This window comes from Gobio gobio (assembly GCF_949357685.1).
Source record: "Gobio gobio genome assembly, chromosome: 18".
Taxonomy (NCBI): Eukaryota; Metazoa; Chordata; class Actinopteri; order Cypriniformes; family Gobionidae; genus Gobio; species Gobio gobio.
Genome location: NC_137111.1, coordinates 50731246 through 50754836, shown reverse-complemented (window position 1 = coordinate 50754836; position 23591 = coordinate 50731246). Strand labels below are relative to the sequence as shown.

Genomic DNA, 23591 nt, shown 5'->3' with positions numbered 1-23591 from the left:
TTTCAGGAAATCCCTAATGTGAAATATGCTGAATAAAACGAAGATAGAAATGCTTTGACTGATTAAACATGAAGATAATACTTCTGCGACAAGATATGGTGTATTGAGTTCTTCAAGCCTTCTCGGGTATTTTCATAAGAATATCTGATGAGAAGCCACATCAGCTCGACTGACGATTTGGAGTGAGTTAAAACCTGTTATTAAATGTTGTATTTGGTTGGACAACAGGTTTATGAACGCTTCGCATTACTAGTTTGTGAAGATGTCGACTCAAACTCGCAGTGCTTTCAGACGGAGCAGCGTTTACTGATCTCAGATCAGCTCTTCATTGCCACGCTGGGCATTTATTTATATAATTAAAATCGCAGCCTTTGCGCTTTCATAATCGCACATAAGCCGAATCGCGATTGCAGTTCGATTTCGATTAATCGTGCAGCCCTAGTGAGGATACACACTTAATGACACGCGTCATATGTGGTGTAATTGCGGTGGAAAGACGTCAATAAAAACAAGCTTTGACTAAACTTGAGCGAGTTTACATGAAGCCCCTCATGATGTAAATAATCTACAGATGCGACATTTATGTCACGTTTAACTTCGCTCTATTTACTCAAGATTAAAGTCCAATTCAACATAATCCTATACATAGATCACGAGATATTAAAATAATGGCCATTAGGGGCGTCAACAGCTAAACAAAATTCAGTCATTAATTCCTCACCCTCATGTGGTTGGACACCCGTCAGACCTCCGTTCATCTTCAGACACAAATGAAGATATTTTAGTGTAAAGCTGATGCTGAGAAAGGCTTCAGATAGGCCTCCATTGGCATTCAGTACATTTACACTCACAAGAAAAAGGCACTAAAAACGTCGTTACAAAGTCCATCTCACCACAGTGACTCTACAATAATTTTACGAAGCGACGACAATAGTTTTTGTGCGCAAAAAAAATCTAAATAACGCCTTTATCCAGCTTGTTCTTGTCTTCCGTGTGTGTCTCCACGACGCATGCGTGAGAATATGAGCAGATCCGGCGTTCAGGAATCCATGAAATGCTCACTTTAGCCCCATTTTGAGAACTACGAGACCTAAAGCACGATCAGTGTAGAATTCATCAGCTGAGATACGCACGTCTTCCTCTGCTCGTAAACAAATCTCTTCTGGCTCATGTGTCCGAACGCCGGATCTGCTCATATTCTCGCGCATGCGTCGTGGAGACACACACGGAAGACAAGAACAAGCTGGATAAAGGCGTTATTTTGATTTTTTTTTGCGCACAAAAACTATTGTCGTCGCATCGTAAGATTGTTGTAGAGTCACTGTGGTGAGATGGACTTTGTAACAACGTTTTTAGTGCCTTTTATGGGTCTTGTGAGTGTAAATGTACTGAATGCCAATGGAGGCCAATCTGAAGCCTTTCTCAGCATCAGCTTTACACTAAAATATCTTCATTTGTGTCTGAAGATGAACGGAGGTCTGACGGGTGTCCAACCACATGAGGCTCAGTCATTAATGACACAATTTACAGTTTTGGGTGAACTAACCCTTTAACTGACATGAAATGTCCGTCCAGGAGGAGAAAGATGGCGAGCCGCCCAAGGACTCTCTGGACGATCTCTTTCCCAATGATGAGGAGGAGCACACTCAAGGAAGTATGTGAACGCCACTGCACCCTCACACACGAGCGCTCGTCTGTCCCGTCGCATTAACCCGCCTCTGACCTTTGACCCCTGCAGTGCAGCACCAGCACAACAGTGCCGCGGTGGCAGCGGCGCAGCAGGGCGGGTACGAGATCCCGGCCCGCCTCCGGACGCTCCATAACCTGGTGATCCAGTACGCCTCTCAGGGCCGCTACGAGGTGGCAGTGCCGCTCTGCAAACAGGCCCTGGAGGACCTGGAGAAAACCTCGGGACACGACCACCCCGACGTGGCCACCATGCTCAACATCCTGGCACTGGTGTACAGGTGAGGGGGTTCAATCATTCATCAACAACCTTTTTTCACTGACGAAAACGAGACGATAACTAAATAAAAACTAGAACCGTGTCTGATGACATCATCTGTCTGAACCGTGTCTGATGACATCATCTGTCTGAACCGTGTCTGATGACATCATCTGTCTGAACCGTGTCTGATGACATCATCTGTCTGAACCGTGTCTGATGACATCATCTGTCTGAACCGTGTCGGATGACATCATCTGTCTGAACCGTGTCTGATGACATCATCTGTCTGAACCGTGTCTGATGACATCATCTGACTGAACCGTGTCTGATGACATCATCTGTCTGAACCGTGTCTGATGACATCATCTGTCTGAACCGTGTCTGATGACATCATCTGACTGAACCGTGTCTGATGACATCTGATGACATCATCTGACTGAACCGTGTCTGATGACATCATCTGTCTGAACCGTGTCTGATGACATCATCTGTCTGAACCGTGTCGGATGACATCATCTGTCTGAACCGTGTCTGATGACATCATCTGTCTGAACCGTGTCGGATGACATCATCTGTCTGAACCGTGTCTGATGACATCATCTGTCTGAACCGTGTCTGATGACATCATCTGTCTGAACCGTGTCTGATGACATCATCTGTCTGAACCGTGTCGGATGACATCATCTGTCTGAACCGTGTCTGATGACATCATCTGTCTGAACCGTGTCGGATGACATCATCTGTCTGAACCGTGTCTGATGACATCATCTGTCTGAACCGTGTCTGATGACATCATCTGTCTGAACCGTGTCTGATGACATCATCTGTCTGAACCGTGTCGGATGACATCATCTGTCTATCATCTGTCTGAACCGTGTCTGATGACATCATCTGTCTGAACCGTGTCTGATGACATCATCTGTCTGAACCGTGTCTGATGACATCATCTGTCTGAACCGTGTCGGATGACATCATCTGTCTGAACCGTGTCGGATGACATCATCTGTCTGAACCGTGTCGGATGACATCATCTGTCTGAACCGTGTCTGATGACATCATCTGTCTGAACCGTGTCGGATGACATCATCTGTCTGAACCGTGTCGGATGACATCATCTGTCTGAACCGTGTCTGATGACATCATCTGTCTGAACCGTGTCGGATGACATCATCTGTCTGAACCGTGTCTGATGACATCATCTGTCTGAACCGTGTCGGATGACATCATCTGTCTGAACCGTGTCGGATGACATCATCTGTCTGAACCGTGTCGGATGACATCATCTGTCTGAACCGTGTCGGATGACATCATCTGTCTGAACCGTGTCGGATGACATCATCTGTCTGAACCGTGTCTGATGACATCATCTGTCTGAACCGTGTCTGATGACATCATCTGTCTGAACCGTGTCGGATGACATCATCTGTCTGAACCGTGTCTGATGACATCATCTGTCTGAACCGTGTCGGATGACATCATCTGTCTGAACCGTGTCGGATGACATCATCTGTCTGAACCGTGTCGGATGACATCATCTGTCTGAACCGTGTCGGATGACATCATCTGTCTGAACCGTGTCGGATGACATCATCTGTCTGAACCGTGTCGGATGACATCATCTGTCTGAACCGTGTCTGATGACATCATCTGTCTGAACCGTGTCTGATGACATCATCTGTCTGAACCGTGTCGGATGACATCATCTGTCTGAACCGTGTCGGATGACATCATCTGTCTGAACCGTGTCGGATGACATCATCTGTCTGAACCGTGTCTGATGAACCGTGTCGGATGACATCATCTGTCTGAACCGTGTCGGATGACATCATCTGTCTGAACCGTGTCTGATGACATCATCTGTCTGAACCGTGTCTGATGACATCATCTGTCTGAACCGTGTCTGATGACATCATCTGACTGAACCGTGTCTGATGACATCATCTGTCTGAACCGTGTCTGATGACATCATCTGACTGAACCGTGTCGGATGACATCATCTGTCTGAACCGTGTCTGATGACATCATCTGACTGAACCGTGTCTGATGACATCATCTGTCTGTCTGTCTGTCTGTCGCAGGGATCAGAACAAATATAAAGAGGCGGCTCACCTGCTGAATGACGCGCTCTCCATCAGAGAGAAAACCCTGGGGAAGGACCATCCAGCTGTAAGTGATCATCTCAGCTCTTCATCAGCCACATGTCACTCATTAGACCAGCGCTGATCATGGTCAGCTGGTTTAGCTCGTGTGTGTGTGTGTGTGTGTGTGTGTGTGTGTTTCAGGTCGCAGCCACGCTCAATAATCTGGCTGTGCTGTACGGGAAGAGAGGGAAGTATAAGGAGGCCGAGCCGCTGTGTAAACGAGCCCTGGAGATCCGAGAGAAGGTCAGTGAAGGTCATCACTGCTCAACATTCATGAAGAGGGCCTGCGTGTCAAAACATTAGAATAGAGTGATATCAGCGACTGTCTGTCTGAGTGTCTGTCTGTCTGTCTGAGTGTCTGTCTGTCTGTGTCTGAGTGTCTGTCTGAGTGTCTGTCTGTCTGAGTATCTGTCTGAGAGTCTGTCTGAGTGTCTGTCTGAGTGTCTGTCTGTCTGAGTGTCTGTCTGTCTGAGTATCTGTCTGAGTGTCTGTCTGTCTGTCTGAGTATCTGTCTGAGTGTCTGTCTGTCTGTCTGTCTGTCTAAGTGTCTGAGTATCTGTCTGAGTGTCTGTCTGTCTGTCTGTGTCTGTCTGAGTGTCTGAGTGTCTGTCTGAGTGTCTGTCTGTCTAAGTGTCTGTCTGTCTGTCTGAGTGTGTCTGAGTGTCTGTCTGTCTGAGTGTCTGTCTGTGTCTGAGTGTCTGTCTGTCTGAGTGTCTGTCTGTCTATCTGTCTGAGTATCTGTCTGAGAGTCTGTCTGAGTGTCTGTCTGAGTGTCTGTCTGTCTGAGTGTCTGTCTGTCTGAGTGTCTGTCTGTCTGAGTATCTGTCTGAGTGTCTGTCTGTCTGAGTATCTGTCTGAGTGTCTGTCTGTCTGTCTGTCTGTCTAAGTGTCTGAGTATCTGTCTGAGTGTCTGTCTGTCTGTCTGTCTGTCTGTCTGTGTCTGTCTGAGTGTCTGTCTGAGTGTCTGTCTGTCTAAGTGTCTGAGTGTCTGTCTGAGTTTCTGTCTGTCTGTCTGTCTGTCTAAGTGTCTGAGTGTCTGTCTGAGTGTCTGTCTGTCTGTCTGTCTGTCTAAGTGTCTGAGTGTCTGTCTGAGTGTCTGTCTGAGTGTCTGTCTGTCTGTCTGAGTGTCTGTCTGTCTGAGTATCTGTCTGAGTGTCTGTCTGAGTGTCTGTCTGTCTGATCATCTGTCTGTCTGAGTGTCTGTCTGAGTATCTGTCTGAGTGTCTGTCTGTCTGTCTGTCTAAGTGTCTGAGTGTCTGTCTAAGTGTCTGAGTGTCTGTCTGAGTGTCTGTCTGTCTGTCTGAGTGTCTGTCTGTCTGTCTGATCATCTGTCTGTCTCTCTGTCAGGTGTTGGGGAAGGATCATCCTGATGTGGCGAAGCAGCTGAATAATCTGGCGCTGTTGTGTCAGAATCAGGGCAAGTATGAAGAGGTGGAGTATTATTACTGCAGAGCTCTGGAGATCTACGAGTGCCGGCTCGGCCCAGACGACCCCAACGTGGCCAAAACCAAGAACAACCTGGTGAGTCCAACCAGCGGTACACACTATTACACACACACACACACACACGCACGCACACACACACACACACACACACACACACACACACACACACACACACACACACACACACACACACACACACACACACACACACACTATTACACACACACACACGCACGCACACACACACACACACACACACACACACACACACACACTATTACACACACACACACACACACTATTAAACACACACACGCTATTAAACACACACACTATTACACACACACACGCACGCACGCACGCACACACACACACACACACACACACACACACACACACACACACACACACACACTATTACACACACACACACACACTATTAAACACACACACGCTATTAAACACACACACGCTATTTAACACACACACTATTAAATACACGCTATTAAACACACACTATTAAACACACACGCTATTAAACACACACGCTATTAAACACGCACAATATTAAACACGCACGATATTAAACACACGCTATTAAATACACAATATTAAACACACGCGATATTAAACACACACTATTAAACACGCACGCTATTAAACACGCACAATATTAAACACGCACGCTATTAAACACACGCTATTAAATACACACGCTATTAAACACACACGATATTAAACACACACTATTAAACACACACGCTATTAAAAACACGATATTAAACACACACACTATTAAACACACGATATTAAACACACACTATTAAACACACACGCTATTAAACACGCACAATATTAAACATGCACGATATTAAACACGCACGATATTAAACACACACTATTAAACACACACGCTATTAAACAACACGCACGATATTAAACACACACGCTATTAAATACACACGATATTAAACACTCACACTATTAAATACACACGATATTAAACACACACGCTATTAAACACACACGATATTAAACACACACGCTATTAAAAACACGATATTAAACACACACACTATTAAACACACACGATATTAAACACACACTATTAAACACACACGCTATTAAAAACACGATATTAAACACACACACTATTAAACACACGATATTAAACACACACTATTAAACACACACGCTATTAAACACGCACAATATTAAACATGCACGATATTAAACACGCACGATATTAAACACACACTATTAAACACACACGCTATTAAACAACACGCACGATATTAAACACACACGCTATTAAATACACACGATATTAAACACACACGATATTAAACACACACGCTATTAAAAACACGATATTAAACACACACACTATTAAACACACACGATATTAAACACACACTATTAAACACACACGCTATTAAAAACACGATATTAAACACACACACTATTAAACACACGATATTAAACACACACTATTAAACACACACGCTATTAAACACGCACAATATTAAACATGCACGATATTAAACACGCACGATATTAAACACACACTATTAAACACACACGCTATTAAACAACACGCACGATATTAAACACACACGCTATTAAACGCGTACGATATTAAACACACACAATATTAAACACACATGCTATTAAATACACAATATTAAACATGCACGATATTAAACACGCACGATATTAAACACACACTATTAAACACACACGCTATTAAACAACACGCACGATATTAAACACACACGCTATTAAACGCGTACGATATTAAACACACACAATATTAAACACACATGCTATTAAATACACAATATTAAACACGCACGATATTAAACACACACTATTAAACACGCACAATATTAAACATGCACGATATTAAACATGCACGATATTAAACATGCACGATATTAAACACACACTATTAAACACACACGCTATTAAACACGCACGATATTAAACATGCACGATATTAAACATGCACGATATTAAACACGCACAATATTAAACACACACGATATTAAACACACACGCTATTAAACAACACGCACGATATTAAACACACGCTATTAAACGCGTACGATATTAAACACACACAATATTAAATACACAATATTAAACACGCGATATTAAACAAACACTATTAAACACACACGCTATTAAACACGCACAATATTAAACATGCACGATATTAAACACACACTATTAAACACACACGCTATTAAACACGCACGATATTAAACACACACGATATTAAACACACACGCTATTAAACACACACATTATTAAACGCGTACGATATTAAACACACACAATATTAAACACACATGCTATTAAATACACAATATTAAACACACGCGATATTAAACACACACTATTAAACACGCACGCTATTAAACACGCACGATATTAAACACACACTATTAAACACGCACGCTATTAAACACGCACGCTATTAAACACGCACGATATTAAACACACACAATATTAAACACGCACGATATTAAACACACACTATTAAACACGCACACTATTAAACACGCACGATATTAAACATGCACGATATTAAACACGCACGATATTAAACACACACTATTAAACACGCACACTATTAAACACGCACGATATTAAACACGCACGATATTAAACACACGCGATATTAAAAACGCACGATATTAAACACACACAATATTAAACACACGCTATTAAACACACACGATATTAAACACACACTCTATTAAACACACGTTATTAAACACACACGATATTAAACACACACAATATTAAACACACACGCTATTAAACACACACGATATTAAACACACACGCTATTAAACACGCACGCTATTAAACACACGATATTAAACACACACTATTAAACACACGCGATATTAAAAACACGCTATTAAACACGCACGCTATTAAACACGCACGCTATTAAACACGCACAATATTAAACACGCACGATATTAAACACACAATCTATTAAACGCGCACAATATTAAACACACACAATATTAAACACACACGATATTAAACACACACGATATTAAACACACACGCTATTAAAAACACGCTATTAAACACACACACTATTAAACACACACGATATTAAACACACACTATTAAACACACACGCTATTAAACACACACGATATTAAACACTCACACTATTAAACACACACGATATTAAACACTCACACTATTAAACACACACGATATTAAACACTCACACTATTAAACACACACGATATTAAACACACGCTATTAAACACACACGATATTAAACACACACGCTATTAAACACACACGATATTAAACACACACGCTATTTAACCCTTGCGATATTTGCATTTTGCCCTCATCATGCAAATCTGAGCAGAGCTGCAGCAGAAGTGTGTGTGTGTGTGTGTGTGTGTGTGTGTGTGTGTGTGTGTGTGTGTGTGTGTGTGTGTGTGTGTGTGTGTGTGTGTGTGTGTGTGTGTGTGTGTGTGTGTGTGTGTGTGTGTGTGTATGGAGCTGAAGTGTTACTGTATGCTTTATAATCTAATCTTTAGAATCGTTTTCATATCAGTGTTTTTCTCCACACACTCACGCACACACAGACACACACACACTCTCACACACACACACACACACACACACACTCACACACACACACTCACACACACACACTCACAGTCTCTATTGAAAGACAAGTGCATGTCCTCGTCTCTCCACAGGCGTCCTGCTTCCTCAAACAGGGCAAGTACAAGGAAGCCGAGGTTCTGTACAAAGAGATTCTGACCCGCGCTCACGAGAAGGAGTTCGGATCGGTGGACGGTGAGACGAGTGTTACTGAGAGACGAGTGTTACTCAGAGACGTGTGTTACTCAGAGACGTGTGTTACTCAGAGACGAGTGTTACTCAGAGACGAGTGTTACTGAGAGACGAGTGTTACTCAGAGACGTGTGTTACTCAGAGACGTGTGTTACTCAGAGACGAGTGTTACTCAGAGACGAGTGTTACTGAGAGACGAGTGTTACTCAGAGACGTGTGTTACTCAGAGACGTGTGTTACTCAGAGACGAGTGTTACTCAGAGACGAGTGTTACTCAGAGACGTGTGTTACTGAGAGACGTGTGTTACTGAGAGACGAGTGTTACTGAGAGACGAGTGTTACTCAGAGACGTGTGTTACTCAGAGACGTGTGTTACTGAGAGACGAGTGTTACTGAGAGACGAGTGTTACTCAGAGACGTGTGTTACTCAGAGACGTGTGTTACTCAGAGACGAGTGTTACTCAGAGACGTGTGTTACTCAGAGACGTGTGTTACTCAGAGACGTGTGTTACTCAGAGACGAGTGTTACTCAGAGACGTGTGTTACTCAGAGACGTGTGTTACTCAGAAACATGTGTTACTCAGAGACGAGTGTTACTCAGAGACGTGTGTTACTCAGAGACGTGTGTTACTCAGAAACATGTGTTACTCAGAAACGTGTGTTACTCAGAGACGTGTGTTACTCAGAGACGAGTGTTACTCAGAGACGTGTGTTACTCAGACGAGTGTTACTCAGACGAGTGTTACTCAGAGACGTGTGTTACTCAGAGACGAGTGTTACTCAGAGACGTGTGTTACTCAGAGACGAGTGTTACTCAGAGACGAGTGTTACTCAGACGTGTGTTACTCAGAGACGAGTGTTACTCAGAGACGAGTGTTACTCAGAGACGAGTGTTACTCAGACGTGTGTTACTCAGAGACGAGTGTTACTCAGAGACGTGTGTTACTCAGAGACGTGTGTTACTCAGAGACGAGTGTTACTCAGACGTGTGTTACTCAGAGACGAGTGTTACTCAGACGTGTGTTACTCAGAGACGAGTGTTACTCAGACGTGTGTTACTCAGAAACGTGTGTTACTCAGAGACGAGTGTTACTCAGAGACGTGTGTTACTCAGAAACGTGTGTTACTCAGAGACGTGTGTTACTCAGAGACGTGTGTTACTCAGAGACGTGTGTTACTCAGAAACGTGTGTTACTCAGAGACGTGTGTTACTCAGAGACGTGTGTTACTCAGAGACGAGTGTTACTCAGAGACGAGTGTTACTCAGACGTGTGTTACTCAGAGACGAGTGTTACTCAGACGTGTGTTACTCAGAAACGTGTGTTACTCAGAGACGAGTGTTACTCAGAGACGTGTGTTACTCAGAAACGTGTGTTACTCAGAGACGTGTGTTACTCAGAGACGAGTGTTACTCAGAGACGTGTGTTACTCAGAGACGTGTGTTACTCAGAGACGAGTGTTACTCAGAGACGTGTGTTACTCAGAGACGTGTGTTACTCAGAGACGAGTGTTACTCAGAGACGTGTGTTACTCAGAGACGAGTGTTACTCAGAGACGTGTGTTACTCAGAGACGTGTGTTACTCAGAAACGTGTGTTACTCAGAGACGTGTGTTACTCAGAGACGAGTGTTACTCAGAGACGTGTGTTACTCAGAGACGAGTGTTACTCAGAGACGAGTGTTACTCAGACGTGTGTTACTCAGAGACGAGTGTTACTCAGAGACGAGTGTTACTCAGAGACGAGTGTTACTCAGACGTGTGTTACTCAGAGACGAGTGTTACTCAGAGACGTGTGTTACTCAGAGACGTGTGTTACTCAGAGACGAGTGTTACTCAGACGTGTGTTACTCAGAGACGAGTGTTACTCAGACGTGTGTTACTCAGAGACGAGTGTTACTCAGACGTGTGTTACTCAGAAACGTGTGTTACTCAGAGACGAGTGTTACTCAGAAACGTGTGTTACTCAGAAACGTGTGTTACTCAGAGACGTGTGTTACTCAGAAACGTGTGTTACTCAGAAACGTGTGTTACTCAGAGACGTGTGTTACTCAGAGACGAGTGTTACTCAGAGACGAGTGTTACTCAGAGACGAGTGTTACTCAGACGTGTGTTACTCAGAGACGAGTGTTACTCAGAGACGTGTGTTACTCAGAGACGTGTGTTACTCAGAGACGAGTGTTACTCAGAAACATGTGTTACTCAGAGACGTGTGTTACTCAGAGACGAGTGTTACTCAGAGACGAGTGTTACTCAGAGACGAGTGTTACTCAGAGACGAGTGTTACTCAGACGTGTGTTACTCAGAGACGTGTGTTACTCAGAGACGAGTGTTACTCAGAGACGAGTGTTACTCAGACGTGTGTTACTCAGAGACGAGTGTTACTCAGAGACGTGTGTTACTCAGAGACGAGTGTTACTCAGAGACGTGTGTTACTCAGAGACGTGTGTTACTCAGAGACGAGTGTTACTCAGAGACGTGTGTTACTCAGAGACGAGTGTTACTCAGAGACGTGTGTTACTCAGAGACGTGTGTTACTCAGAAACGTGTGTTACTCAGAGACGTGTGTTACTCAGAGACGAGTGTTACTCAGAGACGTGTGTTACTCAGAGACGAGTGTTACTCAGAGACGAGTGTTACTCAGACGTGTGTTACTCAGAGACGAGTGTTACTCAGAGACGAGTGTTACTCAGAGACGAGTGTTACTCAGACGTGTGTTACTCAGAGACGAGTGTTACTCAGAGACGTGTGTTACTCAGAGACGTGTGTTACTCAGACGTGTGTTACTCAGAGACGAGTGTTACTCAGACGTGTGTTACTCAGAGACGAGTGTTACTCAGACGTGTGTTACTCAGAAACGTGTGTTACTCAGAGACGAGTGTTACTCAGAAACGTGTGTTACTCAGGAACGTGTGTTACTCAGAGACGTGTGTTACTCAGAAACGTGTGTTACTCAGAGACGTGTGTTACTCAGAGACGAGTGTTACTCAGAGACGAGTGTTACTCAGACGTGTGTTACTCAGAGACGAGTGTTACTCAGAGACGTGTGTTACTCAGAGACGAGTGTTACTCAGAGACGTGTGTTACTCAGAGACGTGTGTTACTCAGAGACGAGTGTTACTCAGAGACGAGTGTTACTCAGAGACGAGTGTTACTCAGACGTGTGTTACTCAGAGACGAGTGTTACTCAGAGACGAGTGTTACTCAGAGACGAGTGTTACTCAGACGTGTGTTACTCAGAGACGAGTGTTACTCAGAGACGTGTGTTACTCAGAGACGTGTGTTACTCAGAGACGAGTGTTACTCAGACGTGTGTTACTCAGAGACGAGTGTTACTCAGACGTGTGTTACTCAGAGACGAGTGTTACTCAGACGTGTGTTACTCAGAAACGTGTGTTACTCAGAGACGAGTGTTACTCAGAGACGTGTGTTACTCAGAAACGTGTGTTACTCAGAGACGTGTGTTACTCAGAGACGTGTGTTACTCAGAGACGTGTGTTACTCAGAAACGTGTGTTACTCAGAGACGTGTGTTACTCAGAGACGTGTGTTACTCAGAGACGAGTGTTACTCAGAGACGAGTGTTACTCAGACGTGTGTTACTCAGAGACGAGTGTTACTCAGACGTGTGTTACTCAGAAACGTGTGTTACTCAGAGACGAGTGTTACTCAGAGACGTGTGTTACTCAGAAACGTGTGTTACTCAGAGACGTGTGTTACTCAGAGACGAGTGTTACTCAGAGACGTGTGTTACTCAGAGACGTGTGTTACTCAGAGACGAGTGTTACTCAGAGACGTGTGTTACTCAGAGACGTGTGTTACTCAGAGACGAGTGTTACTCAGAGACGTGTGTTACTCAGAGACGAGTGTTACTCAGAGACGTGTGTTACTCAGAGACGTGTGTTACTCAGAAACGTGTGTTACTCAGAGACGTGTGTTACTCAGAGACGAGTGTTACTCAGAGACGTGTGTTACTCAGAGACGAGTGTTACTCAGAGACGAGTGTTACTCAGACGTGTGTTACTCAGAGACGAGTGTTACTCAGAGACGAGTGTTACTCAGAGACGAGTGTTACTCAGACGTGTGTTACTCAGAGACGAGTGTTACTCAGAGACGTGTGTTACTCAGAGACGTGTGTTACTCAGAGACGAGTGTTACTCAGACGTGTGTTACTCAGAGACGAGTGTTACTCAGACGTGTGTTACTCAGAGACGAGTGTTACTCAGACGTGTGTTACTCAGAAACGTGTGTTACTCAGAGACGAGTGTTACTCAGAAACGTGTGTTACTCAGAAACGTGTGTTACTCAGAGACGTGTGTTACTCAGAAACGTGTGTTACTCAGAAACGTGTGTTACTCAGAGACGTGTGTTACTCAGAGACGAGTGTTACTCAGAGACGAGTGTTACTCAGAGACGAGTGTTACTCAGACGTGTGTTACTCAGAGACGAGTGTTACTCAGAGACGTGTGTTACTCAGAGACGTGTGTTACTCAGAGACGAGTGTTACTCAGAAACATGTGTTACTCAGAGACGTGTGTTACTCAGAGACGAGTGTTACTCAGAGACGAGTGTTACTCAGAGACGAGTGTTACTCAGAGACGAGTGTTACTCAGACGTGTGTTACTCAGAGACGTGTGTTACTCAGAGACGAGTGTTACTCAGAGACGAGTGTTACTCAGACGTGTGTTACTCAGAGACGAGTGTTACTCAGAGACGTGTGTTACTCAGAGACGAGTGTTACTCAGAGACGTGTGTTACTCAGAGACGTGTGTTACTCAGAGACGAGTGTTACTCAGAGACGTGTGTTACTCAGAGACGAGTGTTACTCAGAGACGTGTGTTACTCAGAGACGTGTGTTACTCAGAAACGTGTGTTACTCAGAGACGTGTGTTACTCAGAGACGAGTGTTACTCAGAGACGTGTGTTACTCAGAGACGAGTGTTACTCAGAGACGAGTGTTACTCAGACGTGTGTTACTCAGAGACGAGTGTTACTCAGAGACGAGTGTTACTCAGAGACGAGTGTTACTCAGACGTGTGTTACTCAGAGACGAGTGTTACTCAGAGACGTGTGTTACTCAGAGACGTGTGTTACTCAGACGTGTGTTACTCAGAGACGAGTGTTACTCAGACGTGTGTTACTCAGAGACGAGTGTTACTCAGACGTGTGTTACTCAGAAACGTGTGTTACTCAGAGACGAGTGTTACTCAGAAACGTGTGTTACTCAGGAACGTGTGTTACTCAGAGACGTGTGTTACTCAGAAACGTGTGTTACTCAGAGACGTGTGTTACTCAGAGACGAGTGTTACTCAGAGACGAGTGTTACTCAGACGTGTGTTACTCAGAGACGAGTGTTACTCAGAGACGTGTGTTACTCAGAGACGAGTGTTACTCAGAGACGTGTGTTACTCAGAGACGTGTGTTACTCAGAGACGAGTGTTACTCAGAGACGAGTGTTACTCAGAGACGAGTGTTACTCAGAGACGAGTGTTACTCAGAGACGTGTGTTACTCAGAGACGTGTGTTACTCAGAGACGAGTGTTACTCAGAGACGAGTGTTACTCAGACGTGTGTTACTCAGAGACGAGTGTTACTCAGAGACGTGTGTTACTCAGAGACGAGTGTTACTCAGACGTGTGTTACTCAGAGACGAGTGTTACTCAGAGACGTGTGTTACTCAGAGACGTGTGTTACTCAGAGACGAGTGTTACTCAGACGTGTGTTACTCAGAGACGTGTGTTACTCAGAGACGTGTGTTACTCAGAGACGAGTGTTACTCAGAGACGTGTGTTACTCAGAGACGAGTGTTACTCAGACGTGTGTTACTCAGAGACGAGTGTTACTCAGAGACGTGTGTTACTCAGAGACGTGTGTTACTCAGAGACGAGTGTTACTCAGACGTGTGTTACTCAGAGACGTGTGTTACTCAGAGACGTGTGTTACTCAGAGACGAGTGTTACTCAGAGACGAGTGTTACTCAGAAACGTGTGTTACTCAGAGACGAGTGTTACTCAGACGTGTGTTACTCAGAGACGTGTGTTACTCAGAGACGTGTGTTACTCAGAGACGTGTGTTACTCAGAGACGAGTGTTACTCGGACGTGTGTTACTCAGAGACGAGTGTTACTCAGAGACGTGTGTTACTCAGAGACGTGTGTTACTCAGAGACGAGTGTTACTCAGAGACGAGTGTTACTCAGAGACGAGTGTTACTCAGAGACGTGTGTTACTCAGAAACGTGTGTTACTCAGAGACGTGTGTTACTCAGAGACGAGTGTTACTCAGAGACGTGTGTTACTCAGAGACGTGTGTTACTCAGAGACGAGTGTTACTCAGAGACGTGTGTTACTCAGAGACGTGTGTTACTCAGAGACGAGTGTTACTCAGAGACGTGTGTTACTCAGAGACGAGTGTTACTCAGAGACGTGTGTTACTCAGAGACGTGTGTTACTCAGAAACGTGTGTTACTCAGAGACGTGTGTTACTCAGAGACGAGTGTTACTCAGAGACGTGTGTTACTCAGAGACGAGTGTTACTCAGAGACGAGTGTTACTCAGACGTGTGTTACTCAGAGACGAGTGTTACTCAGAGACGAGTGTTACTCAGAGACGAGTGTTACTCAGACGTGTGTTACTCAGAGACGAGTGTTACTCAGAGACGTGTGTTACTCAGAGACGTGTGTTACTCAGAGACGAGTGTTACTCAGACGTGTGTTACTCAGAGACGAGTGTTACTCAGACGTGTGTTACTCAGAGACGAGTGTTACTCAGACGTGTGTTACTCAGAAACGTGTGTTACTCAGAGACGAGTGTTACTCAGAAACGTGTGTTACTCAGAAACGTGTGTTACTCAGAGACGTGTGTTACTCAGAAACGTGTGTTACTCAGAAACGTGTGTTACTCAGAGACGTGTGTTACTCAGAGACGAGTGTTACTCAGAGACGAGTGTTACTCAGAGACGAGTGTTACTCAGACGTGTGTTACTCAGAGACGAGTGTTACTCAGAGACGTGTGTTACTCAGAGACGAGTGTTACTCAGAGACGAGTGTTACTCAGAAACATGTGTTACTCAGAGACGTGTGTTACTCAGAGACGAGTGTTACTCAGAGACGAGTGTTACTCAGAGACGAGTGTTACTCAGAGACGAGTGTTACTCAGACGTGTGTTACTCAGAGACGTGTGTTACTCAGAGACGAGTGTTACTCAGAGACGAGTGTTACTCAGACGTGTGTTACTCAGAGACGAGTGTTACTCAGAGACGTGTGTTACTCAGAGACGAGTGTTACTCAGAGACGTGTGTTACTCAGAGACGTGTGTTACTCAGAGACGAGTGTTACTCAGAGACGTGTGTTACTCAGAGACGAGTGTTACTCAGAGACGTGTGTTACTCAGAGACGTGTGTTACTCAGAAACGTGTGTTACTCAGAGACGTGTGTTACTCAGAGACGAGTGTTACTCAGAGACGTGTGTTACTCAGAGACGAGTGTTACTCAGAGACGAGTGTTACTCAGACGTGTGTTACTCAGAGACGAGTGTTACTCAGAGACGAGTGTTACTCAGAGACGAGTGTTACTCAGACGTGTGTTACTCAGAGACGAGTGTTACTCAGAGACGTGTGTTACTCAGAGACGTGTGTTACTCAGACGTGTGTTACTCAGAGACGAGTGTTACTCAGACGTGTGTTACTCAGAGACGAGTGTTACTCAGACGTGTGTTACTCAGAAACGTGTGTTACTCAGAGACGAGTGTTACTCAGAAACGTGTGTTACTCAGGAACGTGTGTTACTCAGAGACGTGTGTTACTCAGAAACGTGTGTTACTCAGAGACGTGTGTTACTCAGAGACGAGTGTTACTCAGAGACGAGTGTTACTCAGACGTGTGTTACTCAGAGACGAGTGTTACTCAGAGACGTGTGTTACTCAGAGACGAGTGTTACTCAGAGACGTGTGTTACTCAGAGACGTGTGTTACTCAGAGACGAGTGTTACTCAGAGACGAGTGTTACTCAGAGACGAGTGTTACTCAGAGACGAGTGTTACTCAGACGTGTGTTACTCAGAGACGTGTGTTACTCAGAGACGTGTGTTACTCAGAGACGTGTGTTACTCAGAGACGTGTGTTACTCAGAGACGAGTGTTACTCAGAGACGAGTGTTACTCAGACGTGTGTTACTCAGAGACGAGTGTTACTCAGAGACGTGTGTTACTCAGAGACGAGTGTTACTCAGACGTGTGTTACTCAGAGACGAGTGTTACTCAGAGACGTGTGTTACTCAGAGACGTGTGTTACTCAGAGACGAGTGTTACTCAGACGTGTGTTACTCAGAGACGTGTGTTACTCAGAGACGTGTGTTACTCAGAGACGAGTGTTACTCAGAGACGTGTGTTACTCAGAGACGAGTGTTACTCAGACGTGTGTTACTCAGAGACGAGTGTTACTCAGAGACGTGTGTTACTCAGAGACGTGTGTTACTCAGAGACGAGTGTTACTCAGACGTGTGTTACTCAGAGACGTGTGTTACTCAGAGACGTGTGTTACTCAGAGACGAGTGTTACTCAGAGACGAGTGTTACTCAGAAACGTGTGTTACTCAGAGACGAGTGTTACTCAGACGTGTGTTACTCAGAGACGTGTGTTACTCAGAGACGTGTGTTACTCAGAGACGTGTGTTACTCAGAGACGAGTGTTACTCGGACGTGTGTTACTCAGAGACGAGTGTTACTCAGAGACGTGTGTTACTCAGAGACGTGTGTTACTCAGAGACGAGTGTTACTCAGAGACGAGTGTTACTCAGAGACGTGTGTTACTCAGAGACGTGTGTTACTCAGAGACGAGTGTTACTCAGAGACGTGTGTTACTCAGAGACGTGTGTTACTCAGAGACGTGTGTTACTCAGAGACGAGTGTTACTCAGAGACGTGTGTTACTCAGAGACGTGTGTTACTCAGAAACGTGTGTTACTCAGAAACGTGTGTTACTCAGAGACGTGTGTTACTCAGAGACGAGTGTTACTCAGAGACGTGTGTTACTCAGACGAGTGTTACTCAGACGAGTGTTACTCAGAGACGTGTGTTACTCAGAGACGAGTGTTACTCAGAGACGTGTGTTACTCAGAGACGAGTGTTACTCAGAGACGAGTGTTACTCAGACGTGTGTTACTCAGAGACGAGTGTTACTCAGAGACGAGTGTTACTCAGAGACGAGTGTTACTCAGACGTGTGTTACTCAGAGACGAGTGTTACTCAGAGACGTGTGTTACTCAGAGACGTGTGTTACTCAGAGACGAGTGTTACTCAGACGTGTGTTACTCAGAGACGAGTGTTACTCAGACGTGTGTTACTCAGAGACGAGTGTTACTCAGACGTGTGTTACTCAGAAACGTGTGTTACTCAGAGACGAGTGTTACTCAGAGACGTGTGTTACTCAGAAACGTGTGTTACTCAGAGACGTGTGTTACTCAGAGACGTGTGTTACTCAGAGACGTGTGTTACTCAGAAACGTGTGTTACTCAGAGACGTGTGTTACTCAGAGACGTGTGTTACTCAGAGACGAGTGTTACTCAGAGACGAGTGTTACTCAGACGTGTGTTACTCAGAGACGAGTGTTACTCAGAGACGTGTGTTACTCAGAGACGTGTGTTACTCAGAGACGAGTGTTACTCAGAGACGAGTGTTACTCAGAGACGAGTGTTACTCAGAGACGAGTGTTACTCAGACGTGTGTTACTCAGAGACGTGTGTTACTCAGAGACGTGTGTTACTCAGAGACGTGTGTTACTCAGAGACGTGTGTTACTCAGAGACGAGTGTTACTCAGAGACGAGTGTTACTCAGACGTGTGTTACTCAGAGACGAGTGTTACTCAGAGACGTGTGTTACTCAGAGACGAGTGTTACTCAGACGTGTGTTACTCAGAGACGAGTGTTACTCAGAGACGTGTGTTACTCAGAGACGTGTGTTACTCAGAGACGAGTGTTACTCAGACGTGTGTTACTCAGAGACGTGTGTTACTCAGAGACGTGTGTTACTCAGAGACGAGTGTTACTCAGAGACGTGTGTTACTCAGAGACGAGTGTTACTCAGACGTGTGTTACTCAGAGACGAGTGTTACTCAGAGACGTGTGTTACTCAGAGACGTGTGTTACTCAGAGACGAGTGTTACTCAGACGTGTGTTACTCAGAGACGTGTGTTACTCAGAGACGTGTGTTACTCAGAGACGTGTGTTACTCAGAGACGAGTGTTACTCAGAGACGAGTGTTACTCAGAAACGTGTGTTACTCAGAGTCGAGTGTTACTCAGACGTGTGTTACTCAGAGACGTGTGTTACTCAGAGACGTGTGTTACTCAGAGACGTGTGTTACTCAGAGACGAGTGTTACTCGGACGTGTGTTACTCAGAGACGAGTGTTACTCAGAGACGTGTGTTACTCAGAGACGTGTGTTACTCAGAGACGAGTGTTACTCAGAGACGAGTGTTACTCAGAGACGTGTGTTACTCAGAGACGTGTGTTACTCAGAGACGAGTGTTACTCAGAGACGTGTGTTACTCAGAGACGTGTGTTACTCAGAGACGAGTGTTACTCAGAGACGTGTGTTACTCAGAGACGAGTGTTACTCAGAGACGTGTGTTACTCAGAGACGAGTGTTACTCAGAGACGTGTGTTACTCAGAGACGAGTGTTACTCAGAGACGTGTGTTACTCAGAGACGAGTGTTACTCAGAGACGAGTGTTACTGAGAGACGTGTGTTACTCAGAGACGAGTGTTACTCAGAGACGTGTGTTACTCAGAGACGAGTGTTACTCAGAAACGTGTGTTACTCAGAGACGTGTGTTACTCAGACGAGTGTTACTCAGAGACGTGTGTTACTCAGACGTGTGTTACTCAGACGTGTGTTACTCAGAGACGAGTGTTACTCAGAGACGTGTGTTACTCAGACGAGTGTTACTCAGAGACGTGTGTTACTCAGACGTGTGTTACTCAGACGTGTGTTACTCAGAGACGAGTGTTACTCAGAGACGAGTGATACTCAGAGACGTGTGTTACTCAGAGACGTGTGTTACTCAGAGACGAGTGTTACTCAGAGACGTGTGTTACTCAGACGTGTGTTACTCAGACGTGTGTTACTCAGAGACGAGTGTTACTCAGAGACGTGTGTTACTCAGAGACGAGTGTTACTCAGAGACGTGTGTTACTCAGAGACGAGTGTTACTCAGAGACGTGTGTTACTCAGAGACGAGTGTTACTCAGAGACGTGTGTTACTCAGACGTGTGTTACTCAGACGTGTGTTACTCAGACGTGTGTTACTCAGAGACGAGTGTTACTCAGAGACGTGTGTTACTCAGAGACGAGTGTTACTCAGAGACGAGTGTTACTCAGAGACGTGTGTTACTCAGAGACGTGTGTTACTCAGACGTGTGTTACTCAGAGACGTGTGTTACTCAGAGACGTGTGTTACTCAGAGACGAGTGTTACTCAGAGACGTGTGTTACTCAGAGACGAGTGTTACTCAGAGACGTGTGTTACTCAGAGACGTGTGTTACTCAGAGACGAGTGTTACTCAGAAACGTGTGTTACTCAGAGACGTGTGTTACTCAGACGAGTGTTACTCAGAGACGTGTGTTACTCAGAGACGTGTGTTACTCAGAGACGTGTGTTACTCAGAGACGTGTGTTACTCAGAGACGTGTGTTACTCAGACATATTTTTTATCATTATTAACAGAAATGGCCCTTTTCAAGTTTGAAGTGTTTGAGTTCACGTCATTCTTGCTCTCATGAATCAGACTTGAGCTTCAGTGGCTTTAATCAGAGAGCATCATGGGTAACAATGTCACCTGTGTGTCTGTTTACAGCTGAAAACAAGCCCATCTGGATGCACGCGGAGGAGAGAGAGGAGATGAGCAAGGTGAGTGTGTGTGTGTGTGTGTGTGTGTGTGTGAGTGAGTGTGTGTGTGTGTGTGAGTGTGTGTGTGTGTGTGTGTGATGGGTAGGTTTAGGGGCAGTGTAGGGGATAGAATATACAGTATGCACGGTATAAAAACCATCACGCCTATGGAAAGTCCCCATAAAACATGAAAACCCAACATGTGTGTGTGTGTGTGTGTGTGTGTGTGAGAGAGAGAGAGAGTGAGAGAGTGTGTGTGAGAGTGAGACAGAGTGTGTGTGTGTTCTTCTGTCACTCACTGTGTGTGTCTGATGTTCAGGGGAAGAACAGAGACAACACGCCGTACGGGGAATATGGAGGCTGGTACAAAGCCTGTAAAGTCAACAGGTACACACACACTTCACACACACACACACACACACACACACTTCACACACCCGATTTGAGTGCGCTTTGCTGTCAGAGATCAGACCCGTGTTGTTCTCCGCAGTCCGACCGTCAACACGACCCTGAGGAATCTGGGCGCTCTGTACCGGCGTCAGGGCAAGATGGAGGCGGCGGAGACACTGGAGGAGTGCGCCATGAGATCCCGCAAACAGGTGCGACACACACCTCTCACACACCTCACACACACTCTCACACACTCTCACACACACCTCACACACTCTCACACACCTCTCACACCTCACACACTCTCTCACACACTCTCACATACACCTCACACACCTCTCACACCTCACACACCTCTCACACACCTCACACACACTCTCACACACTCTCACACACACCTCACACACTCTCACACACCTCTCACACCTCACACACTCTCTCACACACTCTCACATACACCTCACACACCTCTCACACCTCACACACACTCACACACTCTCACACACACCTCACACACTCTCACACACCTCTCACACCTCACACACACTCTCACACACTCTCACATACACCTCACACACCTCTCACACACTCACACACTCTCACACACCTCTCACACCTCACACACTCTCTCACACACTCTCACACCTCACACACCTCTCACACTCTCTCACACACTCTCACACACCTCTCACACACCTCACACACTCTCTCACACACTCTCACACACCCTCTCACACACCTCACACACACTCTCACACACACCTCACACACCTCTCACACACTCTCACACACTCTCACACACCTCTCACACACTCTCACACACCTCTCACACACTCTCACACACCTCTCACACACCTCACACACACTCTCACACACTCTCACACACACCTCACACACCTCTCACACACCTCACACACACCTCTCACACACCTCTCACACACTCTCACACACCTCTCACACACCTCACACACACCTCTCACACACTCTCACACACCTCTCACACACTCTCACACACTCTCACACACACCTCACACACCTCTCACACACCTCACACACACCTCTCACACACTCTCACACACCTCTCACACACTCTCACACACCTCTCACACACCTCTCACACACTCACACACCTCTCACACTCTCTCACACCTCACGCACCTCACACACCTCGCACACCTCACACACCTCTCACACACTCACACACCTCTCACACACCTCTCACACACTCTCACACACCTCTCACACACCTCACACACTCTCTCACACCTCACGCACCTCACACACACCTCGCACACCTCACACACTCTCTCACACCTCACGCACCTCACACACACCTCGCACACCTCACACACTCTCTCACACCTCACGCACCTCACACACACCTCGCACACCTCACACACTCTCTCACACACTCTCACACACACCTCACACACCTCTCACACCTCACACACTCTCTCACACCTCTCACACACTCTCTCACACCTCACGCACCTCACACACACCTCGCACACCTCACACACTCTCTCACACCTCACGCACCTCACACACACCTCGCACACCTCACACACTCTCTCACACCTCACGCACCTCACACACACCTCGCACACCTCACACACTCTCTCACACACTCTCACACACACCTCACACACCTCTCACACCTCTCACACACTCTCTCACACCTCTCACACACTCTCTAACACCTCACGCACCTCACACACACCTCGCACACCTCACACACTCTCTCACACCTCACGCACCTCACACACACCTCGCACACCTCACACACTCTCTCACACCTCACGCACCTCACACACACCTCGCACACCTCACACACTCTCTCACACACTCTCACACACACCTCACGCACCTCACACACACCTCGCACACCTCACACACCTCACACACACTCTCACACACTCTCACACACACCTCACACACCTCTCACACA

General features: G+C 45.7%; 1 protein-coding gene across 2 annotated transcripts in view; it reads left to right on the top strand.

Annotated features, from left to right (window-relative positions):
- The window catches only part of klc1b (kinesin light chain 1b), a 62947-nt gene that overhangs the window by 13226 nt on the left and 26130 nt on the right, over positions 1 to 23591 (top strand). For both annotated transcript variants that reach the window (XM_079842768.1, XM_079842769.1), the window contains exons 4-12: positions 1576 to 1654; positions 1739 to 1967; positions 4027 to 4114; positions 4231 to 4332; positions 5437 to 5610; positions 9285 to 9384; positions 21222 to 21274; positions 21573 to 21640; positions 21744 to 21852. In XM_079842768.1, coding sequence (XP_079698894.1) covers positions 1576 to 1654; positions 1739 to 1967; positions 4027 to 4114; positions 4231 to 4332; positions 5437 to 5610; positions 9285 to 9384; positions 21222 to 21274; positions 21573 to 21640; positions 21744 to 21852 — 1002 coding nt within the window. The remainder of the gene's footprint in view (positions 1 to 1575; positions 1655 to 1738; positions 1968 to 4026; positions 4115 to 4230; positions 4333 to 5436; positions 5611 to 9284; positions 9385 to 21221; positions 21275 to 21572; positions 21641 to 21743; positions 21853 to 23591) is intronic.